This window comes from Pongo pygmaeus, chromosome 5 (assembly GCF_028885625.2).
Source record: "Pongo pygmaeus isolate AG05252 chromosome 5, NHGRI_mPonPyg2-v2.0_pri, whole genome shotgun sequence".
NCBI lineage: Eukaryota > Metazoa > Chordata > Mammalia > Primates > Hominidae > Pongo > Pongo pygmaeus.
In genome coordinates this window covers 26,587,143-26,614,281 of record NC_072378.2, presented here as the reverse complement: position 1 = coordinate 26,614,281, position 27,139 = coordinate 26,587,143, and the positions used below count along the sequence as shown (strand labels likewise).

Here is a 27,139-nt window from a genome sequence, read left to right as displayed (position 1 = left end):
CATCCAAAAATATGAGTGCAGGAGACCAGAATATGCCATCTCAAAATACGTCACCCTGGCATATTGATCTTTTTGAGCTAAAAGAAATTAAAGACCAGCCAACATAGAAAAATCTCCTTGCCTCCCCAACTGTTTAAAATGAAGTATAAAACACGCCTTTTGTAAAGAAAAATTTACATCTATAAAAGAAATTTTTACTAGTAGAGGTATTTATACCAGGAAGAGAACTGCTCTGAGACAAGTTTTATCACTTGAGGAACTTTTATCTGTAACAAGGTAATCTTTACTCACCATACGTTTTCTTCTCTCACCATACCATAATTTGTCTCCATCGTTTCCCAGAAGCCCTGACCTCCTCCTTTCTGTAGCTCAAGATGCTATATTAGCTTCAATCATCCAGCCCTTCTTTGAGTCTCATATTTTGAGATTTGAGGGACTCCTGTACATACACATGTAATTAAAATGGTTTTGCTCCTGTTAATCTGTTTTAGATCAATTTAATTCATAGCCTAGCCGAATAACCTAGAGGGGTAGAGAGAAGCAGATTTTTCCCTCCCCTACACAAGGAACCACCAGGCAGGTCTAGTAATGACAATTCTCTAGGAATGCGGTTTTGAAGGAGCCCCAACCCCTTTCTATTCCCTCCAGTGACTGTCAGGCGCTGTTTTTCACTGTGATTGTGGGGTGGTTTCTAGGCTACTGCAGAGCTGTGGTGGGGTGGTGGTGGTGTAATAGGACATGTTAAAATGCCTATAAAACTTACTGTTCTTACTGAGGCTCAGCCATTTTTCTTGAATAAAATTCACTCTGATTGCTGCAAGCCTTAGGTTAATTTACAGAGTTCTGAGAAAGTTGATTCTGGCATTTTTTTTTTTTTTTCAAGATGGAGTTTCACTCTTGTTGCCCAGGCTAGAGTGCAATGGCATGATCTTGGCTCACCACAACCTCTGCCTCCTGGGTTCAAGAGATTCTCCTGCCTCAGCCTCCTGAGTGGCTGGGATTACAGGCGTGCACCACCATGCTTGGCTAATTTTGTATTTTTAGTAGAGATAGGATTTCTCCATGTTGGTCAGGCTGGTCTCAAACTCCCAATCTCAGGTGATTCGCCCACCTTGGCCTCCCAGAGTGCGGGGATTACAGGCGTGAGCCACTGCACCTGGCCTTTTCTGCCCATCTTTGCCAGTGTTTATTGCTTTTATGGAGGGAGGGATTTTCAGAAGTCCTCACTCTACCATTCTCACTGACTTCTCTATGTGTGTGTGTGCGTGTGCATGCATGCACACGTGTGTTTAATGTCTAAAAGTATAATTTGAAAATAACTTGTGCTTTAAAACCTTAGTCTTTTCCTCCCAGGGTAGATTTGGTTATCTTAGAGCAGCAATTCTCAGATGTTTTGGTCTCATGACCTTCTTATACTCTTGAAAATAATTGAGAACCCCAGAGAGTTTTTATTTATGTGAGTTATATCTATCAACACTTAGCATTTAAAAATTAAAACTGGGCTGGGTGTGGTGGTGCACATCTGTAATTCCAGCACTTTGGGAGGCCAAGGTGGGTGGATCGCTTGAGCTCAGGAGTTTAAGACAAGCCTGGGCAACATAGTGAGACCTTGTCTCTACAAAAAAATACAAAAATTAGCTATGTGTGGTGGCATGCACCTGTAATTTCAGCTACATGGGAGGCTGAGGCAGGAACATCGCTTGAGCCTGGGAGGTGAAGGTTGCAGTGAGCCTAGGTGGCACCACTACTCTCCAGCCTGGGCGAATGATTGAGACCCTGTCTCAAATAAATAAATAAAACAGACTTTTTTTTTTTTAAATGAGACAGAGTCTCGCTCTGTTGCCCTGGCTGGAGTGTAGTGGTACAATCTCGGCTCACTGCAACCTCCGCCTCCCAAATTCAAGTGATTCTCTTGCCTCAGTTTCCTAGTAGCTGGGATTACAGGCATGCACCACCGTGTCCAGCTAGTTTTTTATTTTTCATAGAGACAAGGTTTCACCATGTTGGCCAGGTCTGATTCCTGGGCCCAAGTGATTGGCTTGCCTTGGCCTCCCTAAGTGCTGGGATTACAGGTGTGAGCCACCATCCCCGGCCCTTAAAACACAGCATTTTAAACACAGCATTTTAAACACAATAATACACATTGTGACATACATTCCAGTAGGTGTCAGAGGGATGATGTCATCATGTCTTCAACATCTGGAAAACTCCAATGCACACATGTGAGAGTACGTGAGTAAAAGAGGCAAATAACTTAAAAACAATTAATTAATTTATTTTTAAAAATAGAGATGGGGGTCTCACTATGTTGTCCAGGCTGGTCTTGAATTCCCGGGCTCAAGTGATCCTCTCGCTTCTTTTTTTTTGAAACAGAGTTCTCACTCTGTCACCCAAGCTGGAGTGTAGAGGGGTGATCATGGCTCACTGCATCCTCAACTTCAGAGGCTCAGGTGATCCTCCCACATTAGCCTCCTGAGTAGCTGGGACTACAGGAACTCACCATCATGCCCAGCTAATTTCATGTATTTTTTGTAGAGATCGGGGTTTCACCATGTTGCCCAGGCTGGTCTCGAACTTCTGGCATCAAGTGATTTGCCTGCCTTGGTCTCCCAAAGCGTTGGGATTACAGGCATGAGCCACCATGCCCAGCCACAAATAACATTTTAGTATCATTATAAAAATTGTCTTGCCCAGGTGTGGTGGCTCACACCTGTGATCTCAGCACTTTGGGAGGCAGAGATGGGTGGATCTACCTGAGGTCAGGAGTTTGAGACCAGCTTGACCAATATGGTGAAACTCCATCTCTACCAAAAATATAAAAATTAGCCAGGAGTGGTGGCGTACACCTGTAGCCCCAACTACTCGGGAAGCTGAGACAGGAGAATAGCTCGAACCCAGGAGGCAGAGGTTACAGTGAGCTGAGATCGTACCACTGCACTCCAGCCTGGGTGACAGAGTGAGACTCCATCTCAAAAAAAAAAAAAAAAAAAGTCTTCACCTCATGGATCCCCTGAAAGGATCTTAGGGTCAGACCACACCTTTGAGAATCCCTGTCTTTGGTGGTTCCAGAGAAATAGACTATAGGACATCCACTGGGGAGCCCCTCAGCATCAATACCTTGGGGAAGTTAAGGAAAGAGGATAGACAGAAGGAGAAGTTGAAATATAATGTAGTCTCACAATGAACTCTGGAACTGGGGTGACCCTTCAGAGTTGTGTACTTTTTGCAAGGGGTCCAGGACCTTTACACCTACGTTGTCCAGTCATTGGATGTGGTCCACTCACTGAGAGGTGGAATAACCTTGGGCAAAAGGGCTCTCTTTGGCTCTTTAACAATTCCATGGTATGGAGTCAGCTGAGGGCCCTGAGCCACCAATACTCTCTGCAGCTGGTTGATTGTGTGTCTCAGTCCAACACGGAGTGATCAGGGCAGGGCACCACAGCATCCACCTCAGTGGGGAAATGAGAATGGAGTTGGACAGTTTGTGTGGAAGGGGGCAGGCAGAGAGAAGAAAAGGTTTTGGTGCTGGAAATAGTATAAAATGAAGGAGAAAGGAATATTTCTCTTTGTTTCGCAGGTACAGCTTTCAGTTCTATCCAAAGTTGGCCCCTGAGTTCATGTGAGAGAAATCACATTATTTCTCTCCTTTTGCATAAGAAATCCTTGAACCAATGGGGACATGCTCATGGATTTCCCTAGAGAACTTTCTGACAACTCTGGCTCCAGATTAGTTTAATCTGTTCTCATTCCCAATTGTAGTTCAGTCATTTTACTGCATGAATAGCTGGGAGACTGGTTTACTTGCAGCTCAGTCACTTACTATGTGTTTTTAACTAAATACTTTCACTTTTCTTGGCCTCAACTTCCTAATCTCTAAAAACAAAAACAAAAACAAAAACAAAAAAACGATGCTTGAAATTCTGGAACCAAGCATTTATGGGATTTTAGAGAAAATAAAGTATGTGTTTCTGTAATAACCCAACATATTATTTTCCTGGAAAAAAAAAAAACAACAAACACCTTGAATTCTGCAAAATCATGCAACAAAAACATAAAAAAATAGAGTTGGGCTTAGACAACTAAAAACCCATGCAGGTTTGTTTCCAAAACACTAATAAAGCCAACCAATCAGCAGCACCCATTCCCTAATGCCCACCAAATTGTCCATAAAAACCCTCAAAAAGAGAAAAAAGAACACTAATAAAAACATCAATGATAGTAATAATTTTAGCACAGTTACCCAAACTCCTAATAACTAAACGCGTTTAATAGTAAATGTAGGGCTTTACCTGAAGGTAGGTGAATGTAGCTTAATAGAAAGAAGTATACTGGCTGGGTGTGGTGGCTCACACCTGTAATCCCAGCACTTTGGGAGGCTGAGGCAGGCGGATCACCTGAGGTCGGGTGACACCAGCCTGACTAACATGGAGAAACCCCGTCTCTACTAAAAATACAAAATTAGCCAGGCATGGTGGCGCATGCCTGCAATCCCAGCTACTCTGGAGGCTGAGGCAGGAAAATCGCTTGAATCCAGGAGGCGGAGATTGTGGTGAGTCAAGAACGCACCATTGCACTGTAGCCTGGGCAACAAGAGCAAAACTCCATCTCAAAAAGAAGTATACCAAAAAGATGAGTTTGCTGAATTTGGGAATAAAGCAGTGGTGGGCTAATACATCGTATGCAGGAAGAAATGCCTTGTTTAGTATTGTTTGGCAATTTCTGCGGTGTAAATACTCCTACTATGAGTGATTTTTGCTCACTACTTTCCTGAAAATTTAACAATCAGCTCTCCTAAACTGGTGCAAGCTGGCTGGCTCTAGGACACCAACAGGAGTAAAGGCTGAGTAACATTGTGACAACAGGCTAAAGGTGGAGAAGTTGTCATCTTTGTACAAAATGTGATCTACAAAGCCATTATGGTCTTGTGTTTCTTTTAAGCCAAAAGGAAAACCATGGGGCAAAAATGCATTACATATGCTAGTGCATTTCCCTGTGGTTTGCTGAGCTCAGCTGTTGGTGTATTTTGTACTCAACTAACTCTTCCTCAATGGCATAAAACATTAATTTGGGAGAAAATTGAGTATGAGTAAAACGAACACCGACATTATAATGCTGTCATAATTCCAGGATTAACAAAAAGTACATGAGCTAATTCCTATTACAGAAACACAATCTGTAGGTAGAAGAGGTTTTGTATATGTGAAGGGTGGGCTGGGGATGGGCTATGTGAAAGATGGTGACTAATTTGACAGCACGTCTGTCGGAGTGGTGTAGCACAGGGATGTTAGGCTAAATCGGCCTGGGGAGCAGGAAGCTGAGCTCTCATAGTGATGATGCATTGCAAAAAGATTCCTGAAAATGCCTCTAAAATGGAGGGTTGCTAAATCCACAGGGGAAGAGAAGATCAGAGAACTTCTTGGACACAATGAAGTGAAGTTAGATTGAGATCTAAGCAAGGGTTGGACAGGCAGAAGATGGAGGGATCAGGGTTGGATATCAGTTACACAGATCACTGTGGAGTTCTGCTCAGAATCTCTTCAACACTGTCACTCCTGAGCTCCTCCTCATCTCTGCATCTCCCGACCTCTTGTCTTTCTGTTAGCATGATATGGAGACTCAAAAGAAGAAGTGCTGGATTTTGCTGCTCTGTTGGACATAGAACCAGAAACCTGAGAATGCAAGTTCTTGAAATTCCAAGGCAACTTCCTAATTTCACTGTCAGCTGGGTTTCATGTCATCTTCTGCTAACACAACTGTTTCTGCGTTTCCTCTGTGTACCTTTCTTGGACTTCAGCTTGGGGTGTTTCCTTTCCCAGTCATGATTTTTTTTTGCTTTTTTTCTTTTTACATGCATAACACAGAGAATACTCCTCCACATCAACCCTGTTCTCAACACCAAGATATTTCCTCTCACACTCCTAAGTCACTCAGTCTCAATCCTTTATATGCCCTCAGACTTATTCCCAAACTCCCAAAACCTATTTTCAGAGATAAGGCAGCAATAAAAGCACATTAAGAAGTCCCCTATATCTGCCAATCTAGATGCATCTCCATTTTCTCAAGCCTAATCCCTGTTCATCAGAAGTAACTGAGGGTCTGACAGTAATAGCTGAAGCCTCAGGAGAGGAAATGGACTTTGGAGGAGAGAGGCTAGAGAGCAAAGACTATTAGTTGACATGAGGTGGCTGCTTGAGGGAGCCTGTGGCTACATTGTGTTGTCACTTGTTTAGAAAACAGCATATTTGTATTTCTGGAGGCAGAATTTTCTGAATTCTGGACAACAGAATCTCCTTAGGCCTCAGGCTTCACAAGACTGTGACCTCCTGAAAGTCCATCAACAATTGGGCAGGTGGTCAGGGGCTTTTTATCTCATGACCACAAGAAGAATAAAGGCTGAAGGGAGCCAGAGAAAGAGTCTTTGGGGAAAGCATAGATAAGGGGTTCTGTCACTCATGTTGTAGAAGGAGATGCCTCCTGCTTCATAGTCCAGGAAAATCTCAACCTGGGGGCTGAGATCTGACAAGAAGAGAAGGGTCTTGAGTGGAGAGAGGGCCCAGTACCCATTTACAGATGACTCCACAGCCCAGATCCCATTCTTAGGAGCAAGGAGAATTTTCTTCATCACATTCTTCCCACAGACTCCAACCAACCATTATTTCCCATCTCCCATCTCCACTTCCTGGTAATGTCTCTCCGAGGTGAAGGCTTCCAGGCCTAGCACACAGGGCCAGGAATCACATCTCTCTGGTTTTTCAGGCAGTTTCTGACATGAATCTTCCAGTCAAACAGATTTGAATCCTAATAAAGAAAGAGGTGAGGGAGGGCTATGTTTGGGTCCAGAGTCACTTCAACTGGAGAGAAAGACAGAAATAAAAAGTCTGACCATTGGTGAGTGTTATGGTTACAGGACTATTTTTGCTTCTAAGAAACAGAGCACTGCTGTAGGAGTTGACAGGTCTCCTCAGCAGGAGGGCTGTTTGGCCTGCTCAGGGGTCTCCATTCCCCCAGGCTCCCTCTGTCACCAGCAGCCAGAGGGTGATGTTAGAGTTGACTGTGCCCAGGGCTTGCAATGCCTCATGAGATAATCTCACAGGAAGCTGGACTCTTGGCCATCTTCCAAAGCCCCTCTCTGTGTTCCAAGGAAGTATTAGGCTTTCTTTCTTTTTTTTTTTTTCCCACAACTTAAAATCTCTGTGTTCATCACTAAAAGGGTATCAGCATTTTTCATTTCCACTTATTTTAGGTCTTTGGATACCTCAGAGGTTAAATCTCAGCACCCAGAGGAGTGCCCAGCCACTGACCTGCACAAGATCGAGCCAGTTTCCATTCTATAATAAAACAGAAACAAGAGTTATTGCCAGGTTAAAGAGAAAATCAGCTGGGTATGGTGGCTCACGCCTGTAATCCCAGCACTTTGGGAGGCCAATGCAGGAAGATCACTTGAGCCCAGGAGTTCGAGACCAGCCTTAGGGAACATAGCGAGACTCCATCTCTACAAACAATTTAAAATAATAAAGAGACAGAGAGAGAAAGAAAAAAAAATCTTGTGTAATTTAAAGTAAAAGACAAAACTAAACTTCCTTGTTTGTATAGTGGTGTGAAGAAGAAGAAGAGGAAGAAGAAAAAGAGGAAGAAGAAGAAGAAGGAGGAAAATAAAAAGACAAAACTAACATAAAAATTTCAGGAGCTTCTTTGTAAAATGAACAGAAATTCTTCAATAGGCCTCTGGGGCTGAGATGTAAGGAGGAGGAGGAAGAAAACGAGAGTGGGAAGGGCGCACTGGAGGACTGTTGCTATCTGAATCCTATCGCCTACAAAACATCAACTGGTCAATCAGGCACAAGAAAGTGTTCTGCTTCTTTCTGTTACCTTAGAAATAACCTGGACGTCAAACATCGGTGAAAAGAAGAGAAAAAAAGAAAAATGAAATAACCTGGAAGCTCCTGATGATTTGAGATCAGATCTTTACATACTAAGAGGTGGTTGCTATATCTGGGGGCCTTGAGTGAAAGGCAGCAGTGGGAGCCCAGCACCCATTTCCAACAACTCCACAGCCCAGAGCCCAAACTCAGGAGTTATGAGTTGAATTTATTTTGTCAAACAAAAAGAGTCAAACTCTGTAAAATATTGCAAGAGATTTATTCTGAGCCAGATATGAGTGCCCAATGGCTTGTGATACAGCCCCAGGAGATCCTGTGAACATGTGCCCAGGCGGTTGGGCTCCAGCTTCTTTTTATATTTTATATTTATTGAGATGTTTTAACTCTGCAGGCCAGAGAGAGAGACCTACCTGAGACCAGCTTGGGCAGCTGGAGGAGAATGAGGGTGAGCAGACATCTGGGCAAGCCGGAGTTTGGGAAAACTGCCATCTTTGACCTTTCTGGAGCAGCAAGATACTGGTGTGAGTCTGTCAGGAGCTTCAGCCTAGATGATGAATGGACAGGAGAGAGCGATGAGCTCTATAGACCCGCCCAGCAGTTCTTTCCAACTTGGAGTGCTCTGGTCATTTGCATCTGAATCCTGCTGTGTCTTCTCTCCAGTGGAGATTTTCAAAGCAGGCTGCCATCAGCACCCACTCACCACCCTAAGTTTGGTAAATGATATATAAAACTTCAAACTGGCCCTACAACTCAAAAAGAGACATAGGAGAAGGGAGGCATTCATGGATTGCATATAAATGAGCAAAGTTTGAAATCACTACACTAAAAAAAAAATCTTTCAACTATAATAATATGTTATTTACTTTCAGCAATGAGTCAGTCAGGAATTTAGCCCAGGAAATCAACAGAAAAATAGACTCCTCCCTCCCCTGAAATGCTGCCTGCACTGGATTCATGTAAATTTAAATATAAATTTAGATTGATGTTCTTTCACCATCCTTCCCCATTATCCTTCTCTCACTTCAATCATAAATGCTCTTCTGTTTGCATCATAAATTTTTCCCCTCAATCCAGTACATTTTTCTTTTTTTCTCATATTTATTTTATTTTATTTTAATTTTTTAGAGATGAAGTCTCATTATGTTTCCCAGTCTGATCTTGAACTTTTGGGCTCAAGTGATCCTCCCAACTCAGCCTCTCAAAGTGCTGAAATTACAGGCATGAGCCACTACGCCCTGCTGATCCTGTACATTTTTTGAGTTCATTGTACCAATAGTTCCTCCATTAGCTTGGTTAAACATTCACAAAACAAAACGAAATGCCCCCAAATGTGACAGCTGAGTCCTTGTAGGAAAAATCCTTAAGTGAAGCTTAGTATCCTGGGGTTCACTGCATATTCATATATACATACTTGGGGACTCATGCACTAAAAAGACAGACTCCTTTTGTTTACAATAATTCAGCATTTGCTGTTAAGGTGATTAAGGCAAGTGGGTGTGGGTGGAGAGATAGTGACAAAGGAGGTGAACTAGAGGAATAAAGATCAAAAGATGGGAGGAGGTCACTAGGTCACAGTTAAGCAAGGGCAAGCAGGCAGGAACCAGCCCTGTTGCACTGGTGTACTTGGTCACCTGGGCAGGGTGTTGACAGGCTGTTGTGGGGATGTTGGGGACATCTAGAAAATATGGAGTTGAAAATTTACAATATACATATGAATCTTTAAGGCACATCTCTTTTTAGTACCTTTTGGAATACGTTCCTAAACATAACCAGGAGATATTTTAGGAGTCTTTTCCTCTCCTGGCTGGAGGCAGTGGCTCATGCCTGTAATCACAGCACTTTGGGAGGCCAAGATGGGTGGATCACTTGAGGTCAGGAGTTCAGGTTCAGCCTGGCCGACCAGCCTGGCCAACGTGGTGAAACCCTGTCTCTATTAAAAAACAAAAAATTCGCCAGGTGTGGTGGCGTATGCCTGTATTCCCAGCTACTCCGGAGGCTGAGGCCAGAGAATTGCTTGGCTGGGAAGGCAGACTCCAGCCTGGGCGACAGTGAGACTCTGTCTGACAAAAAAAAAAAAAAAAAAAAGAGTCTTTGCTCCTTTCTGACCATAATTAGTTCCTAAAAACATGCAGTTGGAAGGTTTCTCCATTCAGGTTGTCCCTCTTCGGCCAAATCTCAGCCTCTTCAGGTCCTTACTTACGCTTTACATTCTACCCTCTCCATCCTCACCCCTTTCTCTGTGCCAGTTCCCCTCTCAGCTTTACAGTCCCTTTTCTTCCAGGCCTTGTAGCCCTGACTTTAAGCAATTTTCCCCACTTACTCCTTAATATTCCTATCTGAAAATCATAGCCCACAAAAAAAGGTAATCAATAGTTTTCTGTTAATAAAAACTTTAGAGAAATTAAATTTAGCAGGGTTTAATTTGAACAAAGAACAATTTGCAAACCATCAGAATGATCGGGCAGCCATCAGAGAGGTTCAGTGAGCTCCATTTCACAAGGGAAGTGACATACAGAAACAGCTTAATTGGTTACAGCTCAGAGTTGGCCTTATTTGAACATAGTCTGATCACTTGGCTCCAGGGTTGACTGCAGCCGACTGAAGTTCGGCTACTGGGATTGGCTGAGACTCAGCTATTTGTTACAAAAGTATACACCCATGCCTTAAGCTTTCAGTTAGTTTACATACTAAGTTAGGTTGCAGTTCATTATTTAAGGGCTCAAGTAAGGAGCCATCCCTCAGGCTAAATGTATACATATCTCATACCAAATTTAGTTTAATTTAACACAATCATTTCTGCTTTAGTTAAGATTCTCTGATCCAGAATAAAGGAAAAGAAAGCATGGGCTGTACACTTGGTCTGAGAAACACTAAGAGAATCCTCTTTGTAGGAATTTGTGTTTTGATTGGCTCAGAGGTACCATTTCTCATCAGTTGCTGGGCAGAAGCCACTGGGGACGGTTAGAATGAAAACTGAAACGATATTGAATTGTACACATTGACGAAAAGTTTTAGCCCTACCTCTCAAAGTGTTTGCAGCTCTCTGTGTTTACATATTTGAATCATTAATGTGTGTGTTACGTGTATAATCAGTGCTTCTTCACATTCAGCTGTCTTTTACATCATAACAGAAATATCAGGAGAACTGAGTGGAAAAATGAAAAGATTTTAAGAACAGAAGATAGGTATTAATTAAAATGATACTGTGGCAGTTTGCAGACATCCCTTTGCATGTAATTGTTACATGGAGGATATTATCATCTTTTTTTTTTTGATGTTATCATCTTTTACCACAGAGCCAAATGAAAGTATGAACGGAATGAAAACTAGATCTATTGCATCTATTTTAGTACCTCCAAAATTCAGGTCTCAGATCCATTACCGAATTATAGAATTTTCTGGTATCCAGAGTTAGTGCTGTCTGTAACTGCATATTTTATATTTTTCACAAAATTATTTTGGGTGTGACTGAAGCTTTCTTCACCTCTTGCTCCTTATTTGTGCCATATGGTATTTTCATGTGTATTTGTTTCTCACTCTGACAATGAAATATGTTCCCAGGTTAACCTTTGGGTAGACTGTGGGGGATGTCTTTGTAAGGGGTCCTTGCTACAAACCTTGGGACCTAGTGATAGCAGACAGGAGGCAGTCAGATGCCTAGGCAGGTAGCAATGGGTCCCCGGTGACACCCCACCTCCAAGCTGAAGACAGTTTAAAGCCTGAAAGCCAAACTACAAGGTAAATCCTCAGCCCAGATTGAGAACTTGTCTTCCTGTTTGGTGCACTTCCCTCTGATTGGTCCCCACCCTTCAACTACTTTCCATATACCCACCCTTTCCTAATTGTTTTTTTACATCGTTGTGGCCACCTTTGAGTGGTGTCTTCACTTTAACCTTTTTTGCACACTCACAAACCATTCAGCACACACTTCCCATTCTGAGTCCATAAAACAGGCCTGGACCCAGCCACACAGGGGGAGCTTTCCTGCCTTCAGGTAGGGGTGCCAGCATCCCCTCTCTGCTGAGAGCTGTTCAGTCTCTTGATAAAATTCTTCTCAGCCCTCCTCACCCTTCAACGTCTAGTGTATCCTCATTCTTCTTGGGCATGGTACAAGAGCTCAGGAACTGCTGAACGTGGGTACAAGCTATAACACAGGTGAGCTGGGGCATGCCAGTTTAGCCAAGTGAGGCTTGGGTGGGGTGTTGCTGGCCAGAGGTCCCCTGCTTGCAAAGTGACAAATAAAAATCCTATATCACTAGCACTTGCAACTTTAGTTGGGTCACAAATAAAATATAAAGGCCTATCATTTGTTTATGTCATAAAACAGACCCTTAAAGTAATTAAAACTCCTAGGACTTAGCTGAAACCTTGGCTGATAGAAAATGATACTACAACAGTTTGAATTTAGGCTCTGTGGTAGAGTTGGCTGGCTGCTTATTCAATACCAGATCCACTTTTCTCAGTAATAAAATCTCATTTTCTTATTGCAAGGTGTCATCTCATTTGTAGACAGGGGAACCCAAGGGACTAAGTTTGAGCCAATTGCTTGAGGGTGGAAGTTTATCAGAGAGATTATTTAAGGGGAGGCTAAAACAGCTAGTAGACCCTTACACTCCCCTTACTTTCTACTTCCTCTTATCTAGAATATGGACTTTGGAGCTGGGCAGCCCTTTTGTGACCATGAGGCAACATTGAAGATGCAAGCCACATGCTAAGACAGAAGAAAATAAAGACAGAACTAAGCTGGGGCATGTATGACATTTCAAGCTCTCAGATCAGCCCTTGATGGCCACCATCCATATTTACTGACATGAAAAGAAGTCCTCATTTTGTCAAAGCCAATGATATTCAGGATGTTATTAATAACAAAATACAATTCTTCCCTCTACCCACTACAGTGTATCATGAAACTCTTCAAACATATAGGAAAGTTGAGTATGGAATTTCTATCTCCAGCCTTGAGGTCTCACCTGGACTCTTGGTTATTCAATGGACTACTCTGCATCTCCATGTGCATCTCTAATAGACTCCTCAACCTTAATGTATCCACAACTGAACCTTTGGTTCTGCACCACCCCCATCTTGCTCCTTGTCTCTCCGTTTCCCCATCTCAGAAATTAACAACTGCATCTTTCCAGTTACTTTTCCCTCCTTCCTTCCTTCCTTCCTTCTTCCCTTCCTCCCTTCCTTCCTTCTCTCTATTTTCTTATTTGACAGAGTCTCACTCTGCCACTCAGGCTAGAGTGCAGTGGTGCACTGCAACTTCCACCTCCTGGGTTTTAGTAGAGACAGGGTTTTACCATGTTGGCCAGGCTGGTCTCGAACTCCTGACCTTAAGTGATCCACCTGCCTCGGCCTCCCAAAGTGCTGGGATGATGGGTGTGAGTCACCGCGCCCGGCCCATCTTTCCAGTTTCTTGGGACTAAAACCAGAGATCTACTTTTCTCCTTTGCCATATGAGGACACATTTAAAAGGCTGTGAACAAGGATGCAGGCTCTTACCAGTTACCAAACTGCTGGTGCCTTGATCTTACAGTTCCCAGCCCCCAGAGTGCAAGAAAAAAAATTTTGGTTGTTTATAAACGACTCAGTCTTGGTATATTTGTCATAGCTGTCTGGACAGACTAAAACACGCAGATAAACAACCCTGTTTTCTGCCTTAACAAATCAGGTATTTAAATATATGTTCCTGATTCTTTGCATAATGTGTCATTTGTAATTTCAGTAATATAACTTCAGACTGTTTAAAAAGCTTTTTGTTCAACCCAGTTTTACAACTGGATTACTGAGTTGTCTAAAATCCAAAACACTATCATTTAAGCCAGCATTTTAGATGCCTGATTGTTTCAGTCAGGGTTCTCCAGAGAGACAGAACCAACAAGGGATACAGACATGAGAGGGCATTTATTAAGGGAATTGGCTCATGCAATTATGTAGCCTGAGAAATCCCACGATGGGCCATCTGCAAGCTGGAGACCCTGAGATTCTGGCAGCATGGCTCAGTCAAAGTGTGACAGCCTCAGAACCAAGCTGATGGCATAACTCAGTCCAAAGACCCAAGGCCTGAGAACCTCAGGGCCACTGGTATAAGTCCCAAAGACCAAAGGCCGGAGAGCCTGGAGTTGTGATATTGAAGAGCAAGAGAAGAGTGTTCCAGAGAGAGAGAGAGAGAGAGAATTCACCTTTCCTCTGCCTTTTGCTCTGTTGGCCACAGTTGATTGGAAGGTGCCCAAAGATATTGATGGCAGATCTCTTCCACTCAGTCCACTGACTCACATACCAGTCTCACCTGGAAACACCCTCAGAGACACATCCAGAAATAATGCTCCATCAGTTGTCTAGGTATTCCTTAACCCAATCAAGTTGACACCTAAAATTAACCATCACATTGATTTACTTCCTGAATCCTCTATCCCAACTCTCAAGTATGGTTTGAGGATTCCTGGGGTGGGGATGGGGAGTCTCTGACATAAGTTTTTTTTTCCCCCCCCTTTGTTTGAGACGGGAGTTTCACTCTTTCACCCAGGCTGGAGTGAAGCAGCATGATCTTGGCTCACTGCAACCTCTGCCCCACTGGGGTTCAAGGATTCCCTGTCTCAGCCTCCCGAGTAGCTGGGATTATAGGTGCCCGACACCATGCCTGGCTAATTTTTGTATTTTTAGTGAGATGGGGTTTTGCCATGTTGACCAGGCTGGTCTTGAACTCCTGACCTCAGGTGATCCACCCACCTCAGCTTCCTAAAGTGCTGGGATTACAGGCGTGAGCCACCGCGCCCGACCTGTGTTTTGGTTTTTTGAGACAGTCTCACTCTGTTGCCTAGGCTGGAGTGCAATGGCAGGATCACAGCTCACTGCAAACTCCAACTCCTTGCTTTTGGAGTTAGTCTTTTTAGTCTCCTGAAGCAGGGACTACAGGTGTGAGCTACCACACCTAATTTTTTTTGTTTGTTTTTGGTAGAGACAAGGTCTCACTTAGTTGACCAGAACTGTTTTAAGGGGCCTACAAGGTTAATAATCTTATTTTCATATTAATAATAAAACAGTTTGTTGTTTTTAATCTCATTCTGTCACTAGGATAAAGTTTTGTTGAGCCTATATAGTCTATGATATCTCAACAGAGTGAGTATAAAGGCAGATGTGAGAATCCAGTCATATTCTTTCAAGCCACACATTAGATTTGAAAAAGTTAATCAATGCCACACTTCACAATGAAATTTATTTTGCTTTGGATACCATACTTATTTTTTCACAAACATTCTACTTATATTAACCTATAATTAGCTTATTCATGCTATTTTAATATAAATTAATAAATGTTGTAAATGTATGTATGTCATGTAAATAAATGTTGTAAAGGTAATAAATTAAAACATTTCTTAGTTTCAATCTCAAATGCCATAAATACCAACAAATATTAACCCAAATAAACAAAAACTCTTTGGAATCCTCCATTATTTGTAAGGTGTCTCAAGATATCTTGAGACCGGGAAGTTTGAAGCCACTGGTGTCCCCACTGAACCTGAATACTGAGGTAGATCTGGTCCATTACTCCTTGGCTCAGCCAGGACCTCAAATTTCAACCACACTCAGGGACTGAGTACTGACTCCTTGCCAACTGCAGGGACACCTGAGCCAAACCACATCCACGTGCATCCATGTTCTTCATTCATCTTCATCCCAAGTCCAGGCCTGTGGATGTGCGCTCTGGAAATCCTGGGGCTGGGTGGAAATGAGCCATCATCTCCCAGGTCCCCTTAGCTGTTATGGTGGGACTTAGCCACCCTTACAACCTTGGTCCCTCCCAGCTCTCTGGTTCCACTTCCTCTATCTCTGATCTGCATATCTGGTTCCCTCTCCTCTCTGGTGGTCCTGTGGATTCCTCTCTCCTCTTACATCCTGGTGAACCCTGTTGGCCTCATTCCCAGTCCATATCATCTGGTGCCAACTGGAATACTGGGCTCAATGTGGTCACCCTGATGTTAAACAGCAGGTTCGCTGCCCATCAACTTCTCACACTTTCTTCTTGGCTGGGAGTTGTGTAACAACTAGTTCCCTATGCCTGGATTCCATCCCATAGTTACAAGCAAAGGAACTACTAAAAACACAGCCTAGTGAGGAGGAGAAAACTGGGGCTGAGGTCTGGAGTGGGTGTGAAAGAGGCAGCTGGAAGATGTTCTCTTGTGTGACCAGAGGGAAGGAGGGTGTGTCTTCACCAGGGGTGTTGTGCGGTGGCTGCTGAGACGACCAGGGCTTTTCTACATGGCTGTGAGTCCAAGGAATTGATTCTACAGGCTCTGGTGGGTCCCCACTCTGTGAAGTGTCAGGCCCTCTTCAGGCACCGTGACCCCATTGGCTCCTGTGAGTGCAGGGCAGATGAAGATGGGGCTGTCCTCACACCCCAACCTGAAGAAGGGCCTCACAGGCACGGAAAAGGCTGAACGGGGACATGTGTAGATGTGCGATCTGTCCCTCATGTTGTAGAAGGAGACATCTCCAGCTTCATAGTCCAGGAAGACACCCACCCGGCAAAGGGACTCCTTCAAAGGAATAATCCTATCAGGGGAGGACACGGCCCGGTATTGACTTTTATGCATCTCCAAGGTCCAGAAGCCATTCTGAGGAATCAGCAGGACCTCCCCTTTCCTCTCAACACTGTCTCTACAGACCCCCACAGTCCACTCAATCACGTTTTCCACCTCCACCTCCCAGTAATGTTTCCCTGAAGCGAAGCTCTCCCGGCCTAGGACACAAGGCTGACTATTGAATCTCTCTGGGTTGTCAGGCATACTCTCCCCTAGATGCCTGAAGGGGCGCCTTCTCACACTTCTCCGGTCCTCCGACAGGAAGAGATCGGGATGAGCGGTGTCTGGATCCAGGACCACATCCACTGCGGAGGAAGTCTCAGGTTTAGGCTTGGGGTCTCAGGAACCCTGGGGATTGTGTGGTTCCTGATCCCCAGAGAGGTCTCAGATATCTTTGAAGGGATCCTCATGTAGTGGCCACTTCCATGAAGGGTCTCTGATCCTAGGCAGCTCACACACTGAGAATTACTGAAGCTGCACTTCTGTCTCTCCAGAGACAGAAGCAGTTCTCTCAGTTTGAGAAAAATTGGAGCTCTAAGAAATCCGGAAAGTTTAGTAAATGAAGTAAAATCCATCATTCTTACTTTCTCTCAGCATTCTAAGATTCCCTTTTCTATTCAAGATATACGATCTCTGGCCAGCGCGGTGACTCACGCCTGTAATCCCAGAACTTTGGGAGGCCGAGGCGGATCACCTGAGGTCAGGAGTTCGAGACCAGCCTGGACAACATGGTGAAACCCCAACTTTACTAAAAATACAAAAATTAGCCGGGCATGGTGGTGCATGCCTGTAATCCCAGCTACTCAGGAGGCTGAGGCATGAGAATTGCTTGAACCCGGGAGGCAGAGGTTGCAGCGAGCTCAGATTGTGCCATGGCACTCCAGCCTGGGTGACAGAGCCAGACATCATCTCAAAACAAAACAAAACAAAACCAAACCCTAAACGAAGACCTATGATCTCCGGGATTTTCTTTACTCAGAAACTTTCCAACTTGGCTCAAACCAGCACAGAGGCTTTATGTCCTGCTCCTCCTCTCCCCAGTGGATCAACTAAGGTGAGTCTTTCCCTTCACACTATCCTGGAGGGTAAAGGGTCTCTTCATTGGTCCTATGTGTTCCTTTTGCCAGATCACAACTGACTTAAATGACTGACAAGGGCACCCTTCAAAATATAAAGAAGGAGAATAAATGTCCCCAAAAGAAAACCTGTTGCCTGAGGGGTCTGTGGGCAAATGTAGGGAGGAACTATTCCCATCCAGTTTTGCTTCAACAACATGGGTCTGATGTCTTCACGTGTCACTTCTGTAGGTACAAGAAATGCTCCAGACTCCGGGCATTCTGCAGACCTCTCCCCTCTGTATTTATTCTTACTTATTCAGTCTACCTTTCTATTGTGTTAAAATGATTACCTCCATTCCCCAAGTTAATATATCTGGCTGTGACAATTTGCTATTTTGTCCCAAGTTGACAGTGGCAATTTTGAAATTCACCTAAAGCGGAAAGGTCCGTGTGCCATGGTATCTGGTAAAGCTTGGATTCTGTGGTGCTTACGGGCAGAGGGGCTGAATCATAAGATGAAAAGTGCTCACTGGGAGTGGGCAATTGGGTTCTGTGCTCTCCCACCCACCCGAACCCCCTCCCCTGGCAGGCTATACACAAAGTATCAGTGTTCTCTTAAGAGCAGAAAGGCATTTCTGGCCAACTATTGGTACACCCTTATGTCAGGCTTACTAGGGACCCTCCTGGCCTCTTCCCCACATGGGTCTTCAACTTGGTACAGTCTACACCATCCCCAGGATATAAGCTGCTAAGATAGCATTGTCTTTTTTTCAAATTTATCCAGGATCAAAGAACAACAACTACTGAAATGTAACTCTTAGGAAGCCTACTATATATGGGACACCTCTGGTAATCATGCATTACATTACTCCAAAAGATAAAGGATCCTGGGATGTAAACCACAGGGTTGACTGAGAGCTGCCGGGATTCCCTGACAGAAGAGCCATGATGCATAATTTCTGGGACACTGTTGATGAACTGACCCCTGTTCCCTGCTGTCTCCACCTCGCCCTGGGCCACTTGCTCGTCTCCTCTAAGGAGTCCTGTTAGCTGGCTAGTGGGGAGAAAGCTGAGATCTGAGGGAATATCAGAGGCACTCACCAGCATGTAAGAATGTTCTTCTCCATCCTGCAAGGGACAGAGACGAATGTCATGAGATGCTGCTAAATGAGCAGAACACAAATTGTACCTGGAGTAGTTCAGGAAAGGCTAAACTTACGCAATTCTTCTTGAAGTTTCTCTGAAAAACAAACAGAAAGAAAATCACGTCTTTGACAGAAGAACTAAAAGAAGTTGGGTTTATAGTAAACAATGCAGGAACCATCCTTTCTATGAACAGCAACATCTCCTTTCCCTCATGCTTAGGGCACTGTCAGAAACCAGAAATGATGTATGATCAGGTAGCTGGATAGTACCAGTACATTGCTACACTTGCTTTTGCTCAACCATTTAGTACTTTATGTGGCCAGATGGATGAATGCAAGGTGGGCAGAGTGAAAGAATGAAAGCTCTGAGAGATTCATTCCAAGGACATGAGAGTTCCAAGACCTTGCTGCTGCTGCTGTGCGTTTCCTCTCTCTTCTATATGCTGGTACCTGGGAGAGTTGTGTCCTTTCTATAGTGGTGAACTGTCCTCCTACTCTTTTTCTTTTCTTTTCTTTTTTTTTTTTTTTTAATTAAACAGGGTCTCACTTTATTGCCCAGGCTGGTCTCGAACTCCAGGGCTCAAGTGATCTGCCTGCCTCAGCCTCCCACAGTGCTGGGATTCAAGCCATGAGCCACCATACTCAGCCTCTTTTACCTTTTACTTGAAGTTCTTCCTCTTTTTGCACACGTTCTTTCTCCAGTTCCTTTACAGCAATTTCTCTTGTTTCCCGTTCAAACTCCTTTTCCCCTGACAGAATCTTTTTTTCCTTTTGGAGTTTGTTGATCCAATACATGCATACGGCAAACAGTATCATCAGAATAACCACAACAATAGGCAGGGCCACTGCACAGGGAGACACACTGGGCATAAAGGATTCTGAAAAGGCAGCCAGAAATGTCCATTTAGTTTGAAACAGAACATCTGGGGTAAGAGTGCCCCTAGCAGCACACGTGAAGAGCTCCTCAGCCACTTCCTCTGTTGCTTTCTCTCTCAGAAAACTCAGATGGAGAAAGTGATGCTGGCTCCCACCTGGCTGACACCTCAGTGGCTTCCAGGGCCAAGGCCCAGAGGTAGCAAACCAGTCACCATGGGAAGGACCAGGATGAATAAAGCTAACCCGTCATGCTGAGTCAGCACAGCCACCACCCTGCCTCCAGCTATCATCACTCACGCCTGGAATACTGCAGTGACCTCCTTCTTATTCTGCCCTTACCTTCTGTAGTCTATTCTCAGCAGACCAGCCCTAGTGTGATCATGATAATTCTTAGCTCAAAACCTTCCAATGCTTTCCCCATCACTCGCCCTAAAAACCAAAGGCTGTTTGTGGCTTACGATGCCATGTATAATGTGTTTTCATTGCCTCTGTGAATTCATCTCCTTTCACTTCCTGCATTCACTCCATTTCAGCCACACCAGCATCACCTTCTGGGGGACCTGGAAACTGCCAGAGATGTTCCTTCCCCAGGTCCTTTGCATATGCTCTTCCTATAGCTGGGTTGCTCAGTCCTTAAGCATCTGATGATTCCTTGCCATCAGATGGGATGGCTCAATTCCCATCTTTACAGTGAAGTCTGCCCTGACCATTCTGTTGAGAATTGCAATGTCTCACATTGCCTCTTTATTCCTTCCTTGCTTGCTTAATGTTTCCTATACATGTTCATCACCATCTGATAGAATATATGGTTAACTAACTATTTAATCACTTTTTGGGGGAATAGTTCTTAATATAATTTGTTCAATGATTTCCCCTTGGTGGAACAGTGTTTTGAACATACGATATGCTTCTTGACCATTTGTTGAATGAATTATGAGTGTGTGTCTATAAGGAAATTCCACAGCTCTGTCCTGTGGAAAATCCCCTGCACAGGAAGGGATGGCTGCAGCATACAGGAACACCAAGTGTAGAGAGTCACTTATCCACACCGCCCTCCATGTGTTATGGTTGTTTTCAATGTGTAAAAATTGCTGGCCGGGTATGGTGGCTCACGCCTGTAATCCCAGCACTTTGCAAGGCTGAGGCAGGTGGATCACTTGAGGTCAGGAGTTCGAGACCAGCCTGGTCAACAAGGTGAAATCCCCATCTCTACTAAAAATACAAAAATTAGCCAGGTGTGGTGGCGTGTGCCTGTAGTCCTAGCCTTCAGGAGGCTGAGGTATGAGAATTGCTTGAACCCGGGAGGAGGTTGCAGTGAGCCAAGATTGTGCCACTGCACGCTAGCCTGTGTGACAGAGCAAGAAGTTGTCTTAAAAAAAAATTGCAGCAGCGTGAGGACCTTATCAGGGGGAAAAACAACAACAACAAAAACAGGTTTACCCTCAGAGAAGAGGCTCCTACTCCTGAGTTTTGGGACATTTTGATTCTCCTTTTGTGAGAAGCAGAAAGGCCTCAGCTCAGCTGCAGCCTCCAGGTCCTTAGGGCCCAGGACCATTCCACCCACACTGCTGCCCCCATCCCCGCTCTGGGCTCCATCTGTGTGCTGAGGATCCCCCATGCACTCGACAAGTCTCAGAGGGCAGAGAACTAACCTGGAATAAAAATGACACTTTCTTTCTTTTGGCTGAGCAGGGTGTTGTTGATAGAGCAGAACATGTTCCTCACTGACTTGTCTCTGATGATCACAGCTGTGGTGACCATGAAGAGGCTGTCTGCATCAGGCATGGAAACCTCCTTTAGGGCAGGCACAACCCCACCGTAGGGGTCCCTCCACACTGTGAGGGGCTTTGGGTACCACCCTCTAGATATGCACTCCAGCCGGATGCCCCCGTCCTCGTGGCCCCTCATTTCAATGAGGGGCTTAGAGCCCAGTCCTGTGGAGAGATATCAGGGTTCAGGCAAAAGTCAGTGCCTTTTGCATCTCTTCTGTGCCTATTGCATCTCTTCTGTGAAGCTAGAAAGTAAAGGTAAAAAAGAGGGAGATAGGAAGCAAGAAATAGGAAGGAAGAAAAAAAGGATGAGGGTAAGGAAGAAAGAACACTGATGTTGGAGAACACCAGCAGACCAATGGGCCACATAAACTGTGAGCTCTCTAAGAGGAAAGGATCTCATTGCACCCTTTTCTTTGTGGTCCACCTATAGGCCCCATCACAGCACCAAGCATCTATCTGTCTGCCATAAATGCTTGTTCAATTTATCCTGCCAGACTAATTTTCTCACTTCGAGGTGGGTGTGTCGACTCCAACTTCAAACAGGCAGGTTTTGGACTTCACTTTCTGCTTCTGGGATGACTTCTCAGTAGACCTCAGCTTCCAGAAGCTCTAGAATAATAACGAGAAGGACGAAAGTCTGCCAGGCGGGCAGAATCCTAAGAAACCTTTTGATCCAAAGACATCGACCCTTCTGTCTAGTTCAGAACTTCACATAACCACTGCTTTCTACCACCCATAGGAGGTGATGGTTTTTAGGAGACTTGACAGATCTAGCCTGCAAAGCCAACTCTAATCCTAATTCACACTGTTTACCTCCCAGAGGCTCCATCCATTAGACAGTATTGCTTTTGTTGTTTTAGGGGCAGGGTTTTAGCTCTGTTGTCCAGGTTGGAGTGCAGTGGCAAAATCATAGCTCACTGTGCCTTGTACTCCTGGGCTCAAGAGATCATCCTGCTTCAGTCTCCCAACTAGCTAGGATTACAGGCATTTTCCACCATTCTTGGCTAACATGTTGCCCAGGCTGGGTGATTTTCTTATAGTACTTGGAGAACATCAACTTATTAGAAAGATCTGGATGATCCAGGGACTAAGATAACCATACCACTTTTTCAATATCAGAGATCATCACCAAAAATCCTAAGAAACTAGACTCACCCTAACTACAATCCATCTTTAAATGAATCTTCCATAAGAGTGAACACCAGGTATGGAAGAGCTGCAAAAGCGTGGTCCTGGGAGAGCTTTCAGCCATGTGTGACCATCTAAACTTCTTCTGAGTAATTCCTTTGTAAAGTCTCCCAAAGAATTTTACCAAAGACAGGAAATTAAACCAATAACTTAAGTCTGGTGCTTTGGCTCAATTTAATTAAAAAAAATTTTTTTTTTTTTGACAGTCTCACTCTATTGCCTGCACTGGAGTGCAGAGGCATGATCATGGCTCACTGCATCCTCAACTTCTGAGGCTCAGGTGATCCTCCCACCTCAGCCTCCCAAGTAGCTGAGACTACAGGCATGTGCCACCATGCCCAGCTATTTTTTTGTGTGTCTTTTTGTAGAGACTGGATTTTGCCATGTTGCCCAGGCTTATTTTTATTTATTTATTTATTTATTTATTTATTTATTTATTTTTTAGACAGAGTCTTGCTCTGTAGCCCAGGCTAGAGTGAGATGGTAGGATCTCAGCTCATTGCAACCTAGGCCACCTGAATTCAAGTGATTCTCTGGCCTCAGCCTCCCAAGTAGCTGGGACTACAGGCATGTGCCACCACGCCTGGATACTTTTTGTAGTTTTAGTAGAGATGGGGTTTCACCATGTTGGCCAGGCTGGTCTCCAGCTCCTGACCTCAGGTGACCCACCCGCCTTGGCCTCCCAAAATGCTAGGATTGCGGGCATGAATCACTGCACTCGGCCCAGGGTCACTTTAATTTTTATCAAGAGATAAAACTACTTGTACATTTAAAGGCTCAGTGGAATAAGAATTAAAATAACTCAGCAAATTGGAAAATGAAGTTCTTCAAAACATTCCATGAGGTTCAATACAGGCAAGCATGACAAAATAGATTTAAGGGCAAAATCAGCTACCAACCAACCTAACAAAGAGAATACAATAAACAAACAAACAAAAAGTCCTAAGCAATCCAATGCAGAGTGGGAAAGGCCAGGCCAGTGTCAGTTTTATAGGCAAAGAATGGCAGATTCCTGCTGCACAGAAACCATAACTGGTCAACCCTGCAGTGCTGCTGTGAACACAGTCATGATGCAGGGTCAAGAAACCCTCCTTCCATGATATTCTGCTTTAATCAGATGCAAAGTTGCCTTTGTGTGTAGCAAAGATGGGGTCTCCTACCTGTTATGATTTGAGGCCCCCAGGGAAAGACCCAATTCCCTAGTCCTCACCTCCTCTGGTCTGATGGAGTGAAATGCCACCACAGATTATCCTGCACCTTAAAGGCTTTATCAGTCCTCACATATCTCTTTTTTGTTATTGTTTAATTTTTGATACAGAGTCTTGCTCTGTCGCCCAGGCTGGAGTGATGTGGTAAGATCTCGGCTCCCTGCAACCTCTGCCTCCTGGGTTCAAGCAATTCTCGTGCCTCAGGCTCCCAAGAAGCTCAGATTACAGGCACACTCCACAAAACCTGGCTAATGTTTTTGTATTTTTAGTAGAGATGGGGTTGCACCATGTTGGCCAGGCTCGTCTCGAACTCCTGGCCTCAAGCAATCCACCTGCCTCTGTCTCCCCAAGTGCTCGTGTTACAGGTATGAGCCACCACACCCGGCCCAAATATATCTTTTAAAGCATAATACACTAACCCCAAAACTGAAGTAATCACTTAATGTCATTTTAACAAACTCCTAGAAATCCCAGTTTAAATGCATTTTTATGTGGAAGGCTTCCCTATTACCTCCCAGCGAAATTCAGTCTTTCTCTATGGAGTCAGCAGGAACTATACATAATTTTGCTTCTGTATTTCGTCTTGGTTTAATAAAACCATCTATTTACAATAAGTCACTCTCTCTGCAATCAGCATTTTGGGAAAGAAGAAGTAAAGATTAACATTTACCAAGAAATAAGATCTGATATGTTGTAGTTCTCTGGGTAATCATTGTTTATTCCAGTTGTCTTGGAACAATTATTGACAGTGTCTCCTCTCACTCTCAGAAGTGCAACCTGGGAGGCAGAGGTTGCAGGGAGACATGATCATGCCAGCGAGGGTACAACAGAGCAAGACTCTGTCTCAAAAAGAAAAAAAAACCCAAAAGAAGTGCACAGTTCAATGCTAAGGCAGGTATAAGACTTCTCCTCCAAGACTGACCATTTTCCCCTGCTCACGGCCTCAGCTGAATTCTGCATGTGCTTCTCAAGAAGTGAAGCCCTTGGCTTAGCAGGGCAAACCCACTCATGTTGCCCTTGTGCAGGAGGAAGGATTCTTCCCTGGAATTCTGTTTCCACAGGGAGAGTGTCCCTGTGGAATCTCCCTGTGGAAACGGGAGTCCAGACAAAAATTTGCTGGTCTGCGCTGGGCCTGAGGTTAGGAGAGAAACTTTCCCCAAAGTCACACTGTGCCAAAGTAACAAAGCAAAATGAAGCGACACACCTGCCACTATGAGGTGCAGGATGGCCTCATCGTAGGACCTGCCTTCTTGGAAGTAACAGCGGTAGGTGCCATTCTCCTGGGCTGTGATGTTGTGTATGACCAGGGCCACGCTGCCCCTGCTGATGTCTTTGCTCACAAAGGTGGTTCTTCCTCGGTACTCCTCCATCTGCTCCTCTGTTCTCTCTCTCCCACCTTTATACACAAACACTGCGGGGGAGAACTGAGACCGGAACCACCGCACCTCCATGTCCTCAGCATTTTTCTCGGGTGACAGATGGCAGCGTAACGTAGTGTTTTCTCCAACCATGCCCAGGATGGGATCAGTGGGCCCCACGACAGTGACCTGGGCTGTTCAACAAAGGGGTAGAGTCAGACAAAGACACCAGCCATCACATCTCTAAGGCAAGAAAGGAAGCAGATATTCTAGGGAGAAACATATTTTTTCCATGGCCATAGGGTCTCTTTGGGCTGAGAAATCTGGGGACCAGTAGCTGTGGCTAGTCGACAGCACCCCTGGGAGCAGTAACTATAAAATGTGCTTCTGCTTCATGAAGGAAACCCTGGGGAACCCGCCCTGAGCACCCTCTGTCCACCCTGTGCCCTTGAGGGGTTTTTCCTCAATTTCCCAATCTAGCGCTGTGCCTGAGTGTACTGTAAACTTGAGCCGTGCAATAGAGCACATATCCACTAGCGAGTTCCAACTGAAATGAGCTGTAAGTGTAAAATACACACAGGATTATGAAGATTTAAAATTTCAAAATGTTGACTATCTCATTGGTAATATGGTATATTAACTAAGTATTTAAATATTCATATTTGATTATTTGGGGTGAAACAAAATATAGTATACAAATTTATTTCATGTTTCTTTTTACTTTTTACAATAAAAAGTAAAATTTAATTTTTTTTGAAAATTTGCAATTGTACATGCGCTTGGCCTTTGTGCCTCACTGTATTTCTTTCGGACAGTACTGGTATAAATTCAGTGAACATGTTCAGAATGAAAGGGTAAGTCAACAACTCCACAGTCCTTCTTTCTTTCCCTTTGCAGACTACAGGGTTGATGTTCCTTTCTGATAGGTGACAGCAGTAAGTGGCACACATCCCTACCTGAGACCAGTGCACACAGGCTGAGAAGGAGGAGTAGGAGGAGGGAGGCTGGCCGGGAGAAGTGCAGGGCAGCAGCTGATTCCATGAGCACCCAGAGCAGGCAGGGACAGGAGGCCTAGGGTTACAGAGGAGAATCAGCCTAGGAGTCTTGGTACCTCAGTGCTGGTCGGGCCCTACCTCTCCTGTCACTCAAGCAGGTCTCATCAGTGCCCCAACTTCAGGGAGTCCCCTGCATCCGAAGGCTCAGGTATCTCCTGAGAGAGGGATTCCTTAAACATTCCATGAAGTAAGCCATCAATGCAAAGATCAAGGGGGTCTTTTTCCGTTCTCCTCGGCTCACTTCTCTGGCCAGAATGCGGTTTCTTCAGTTGTCGCTGGATTCTACCACACCCTCCTCCCTTCACTTCCTCCTCCCCGCGACCCACGCCGGGCAGCCTGAGGCAAAGCCAGGCGAGGCCGCGCCTCCCCATCGGTGGGCTTTCCCTGTCCCAGGACCCCGTCTCGTGTCCACAGCAGATCCCGCTTCCCCCACCTACTGTGCCCACCCCGGAGCTGTAGAGCCTCCCCTCCGTTTCCTACCTTCTAGAATTAACGTTGCGTTTTATTTTCTCCGCTGGTTCTCGACGATTCTCCAGTCGTCCCTCTTCTCTCCAAGCTGCCCAGGGGCACAGGCACTAATAGACACAAACCTTCCCAAAAGAGGAGAAAAAATTGTTCTTCCCTTTCTTCTAGGTCGCCATGTCTGGAGATGCAGGAACCGAGATCTGGTCACCCGGGCTTCCACAGTCCCAAGGTTTCCGCAAGTATTTTAGAGTCCAGGATTGGCCGGGTGTGAGTGAACCAGCCAATGGTGTCGAACCTTATTTCTCAGCAGTTACTAGGTAGAATACACCGAATCACAAATTTCAAGCAGCAAATAACCTTTTGAGATTATCGGGTCTTTTTATTTCCTTTTTCTTTGTTCGAAAGCGAGACTCTCTCTCTCTCTCTCTCTCTCTCTCTCTCTCTCTCTCTCTCTCTCTCTCTCTCTCGCTTTGAGATTCCTTGGGGAGATTCCCTGGGGTTTGTCACCGAGGTCGGTGGCTTTGCTGGTGTCCACAAGGAGAGGCCTCTCTA

General features: G+C 44.7%; 1 protein-coding gene and 1 long non-coding RNA gene across 6 annotated transcripts; one reads left to right on the top strand and one right to left on the bottom strand.

Moving 5' to 3' along the window:
• Positions 1-2,150: 2,150 nt before the first annotated feature.
• LOC129038080 (uncharacterized) lies at positions 2,151-13,585 on the top strand. Of its 2 annotated transcripts, none has more exons than XR_008503068.1 (3): positions 2,151-2,228; positions 7,244-8,593; positions 12,524-13,585. It is a non-coding gene; the product is annotated as an uncharacterized LOC129038080 (long non-coding RNA). The 2 variants fall into 2 exon arrangements; XR_008503069.1 differs by having other exon boundaries at positions 2,170-2,228; positions 7,594-8,593.
• LOC129038049 (butyrophilin subfamily 2 member A2) lies at positions 8,125-26,850 on the bottom strand. 4 transcript variants are annotated; one of them, XM_054490584.2, is made up of 8 exons: positions 26,603-26,849; positions 26,024-26,138; positions 24,914-25,261; positions 21,194-21,475; positions 19,322-19,543; positions 18,740-18,760; positions 18,622-18,648; positions 8,125-8,424 (listed from the first exon to the last, which is right to left on the bottom strand). In XM_054490584.2, the coding sequence occupies exons 2-8, from the start codon at positions 26,106-26,108 to the stop codon at positions 8,420-8,422; spliced, it is 990 nt and encodes a 329-aa protein (XP_054346559.1). In that variant the 5' UTR covers positions 26,109-26,138; positions 26,603-26,849; the 3' UTR covers positions 8,125-8,419. The 4 variants fall into 4 exon arrangements, with proteins under 4 accessions (XP_054346559.1, XP_054346558.1, XP_054346557.1 ...); XM_054490583.1 differs by lacking the exon at positions 8,125-8,424 and adding an exon at positions 15,078-16,996 and having other exon boundaries at positions 26,603-26,850; XM_054490582.2 differs by lacking the exon at positions 8,125-8,424 and adding an exon at positions 15,078-16,767 and having other exon boundaries at positions 26,603-26,835.
• Between the last annotated feature and the right edge of the window lie 289 nt (positions 26,851-27,139).

What these genes read in the sequence shown, in the direction of transcription:
- LOC129038049 (XM_054490582.2), bottom strand. Translation starts at nt 26,108, where the DNA reads ATGGAATCAGCTGCTGCCCTGCACTTCTCCCGGCCAGCCTCCCTCCTC. An exon ending in AAGTGTCATTTTTATTCCAG is followed by an intron (nt 19,544 to 21,193) that starts GTTAGTTCTCTG and finishes CTGCCTTTTCAG; the next exon opens with AATCCTTTATGCCCAGTGTG. An exon ending in AAGAACATTCTTACATGCTG is followed by an intron (nt 16,768 to 18,621) that starts GTGAGTGCCTCT and finishes CTTCCTCCGCAG; the next exon opens with TGGATGTGGTCCTGGATCCA.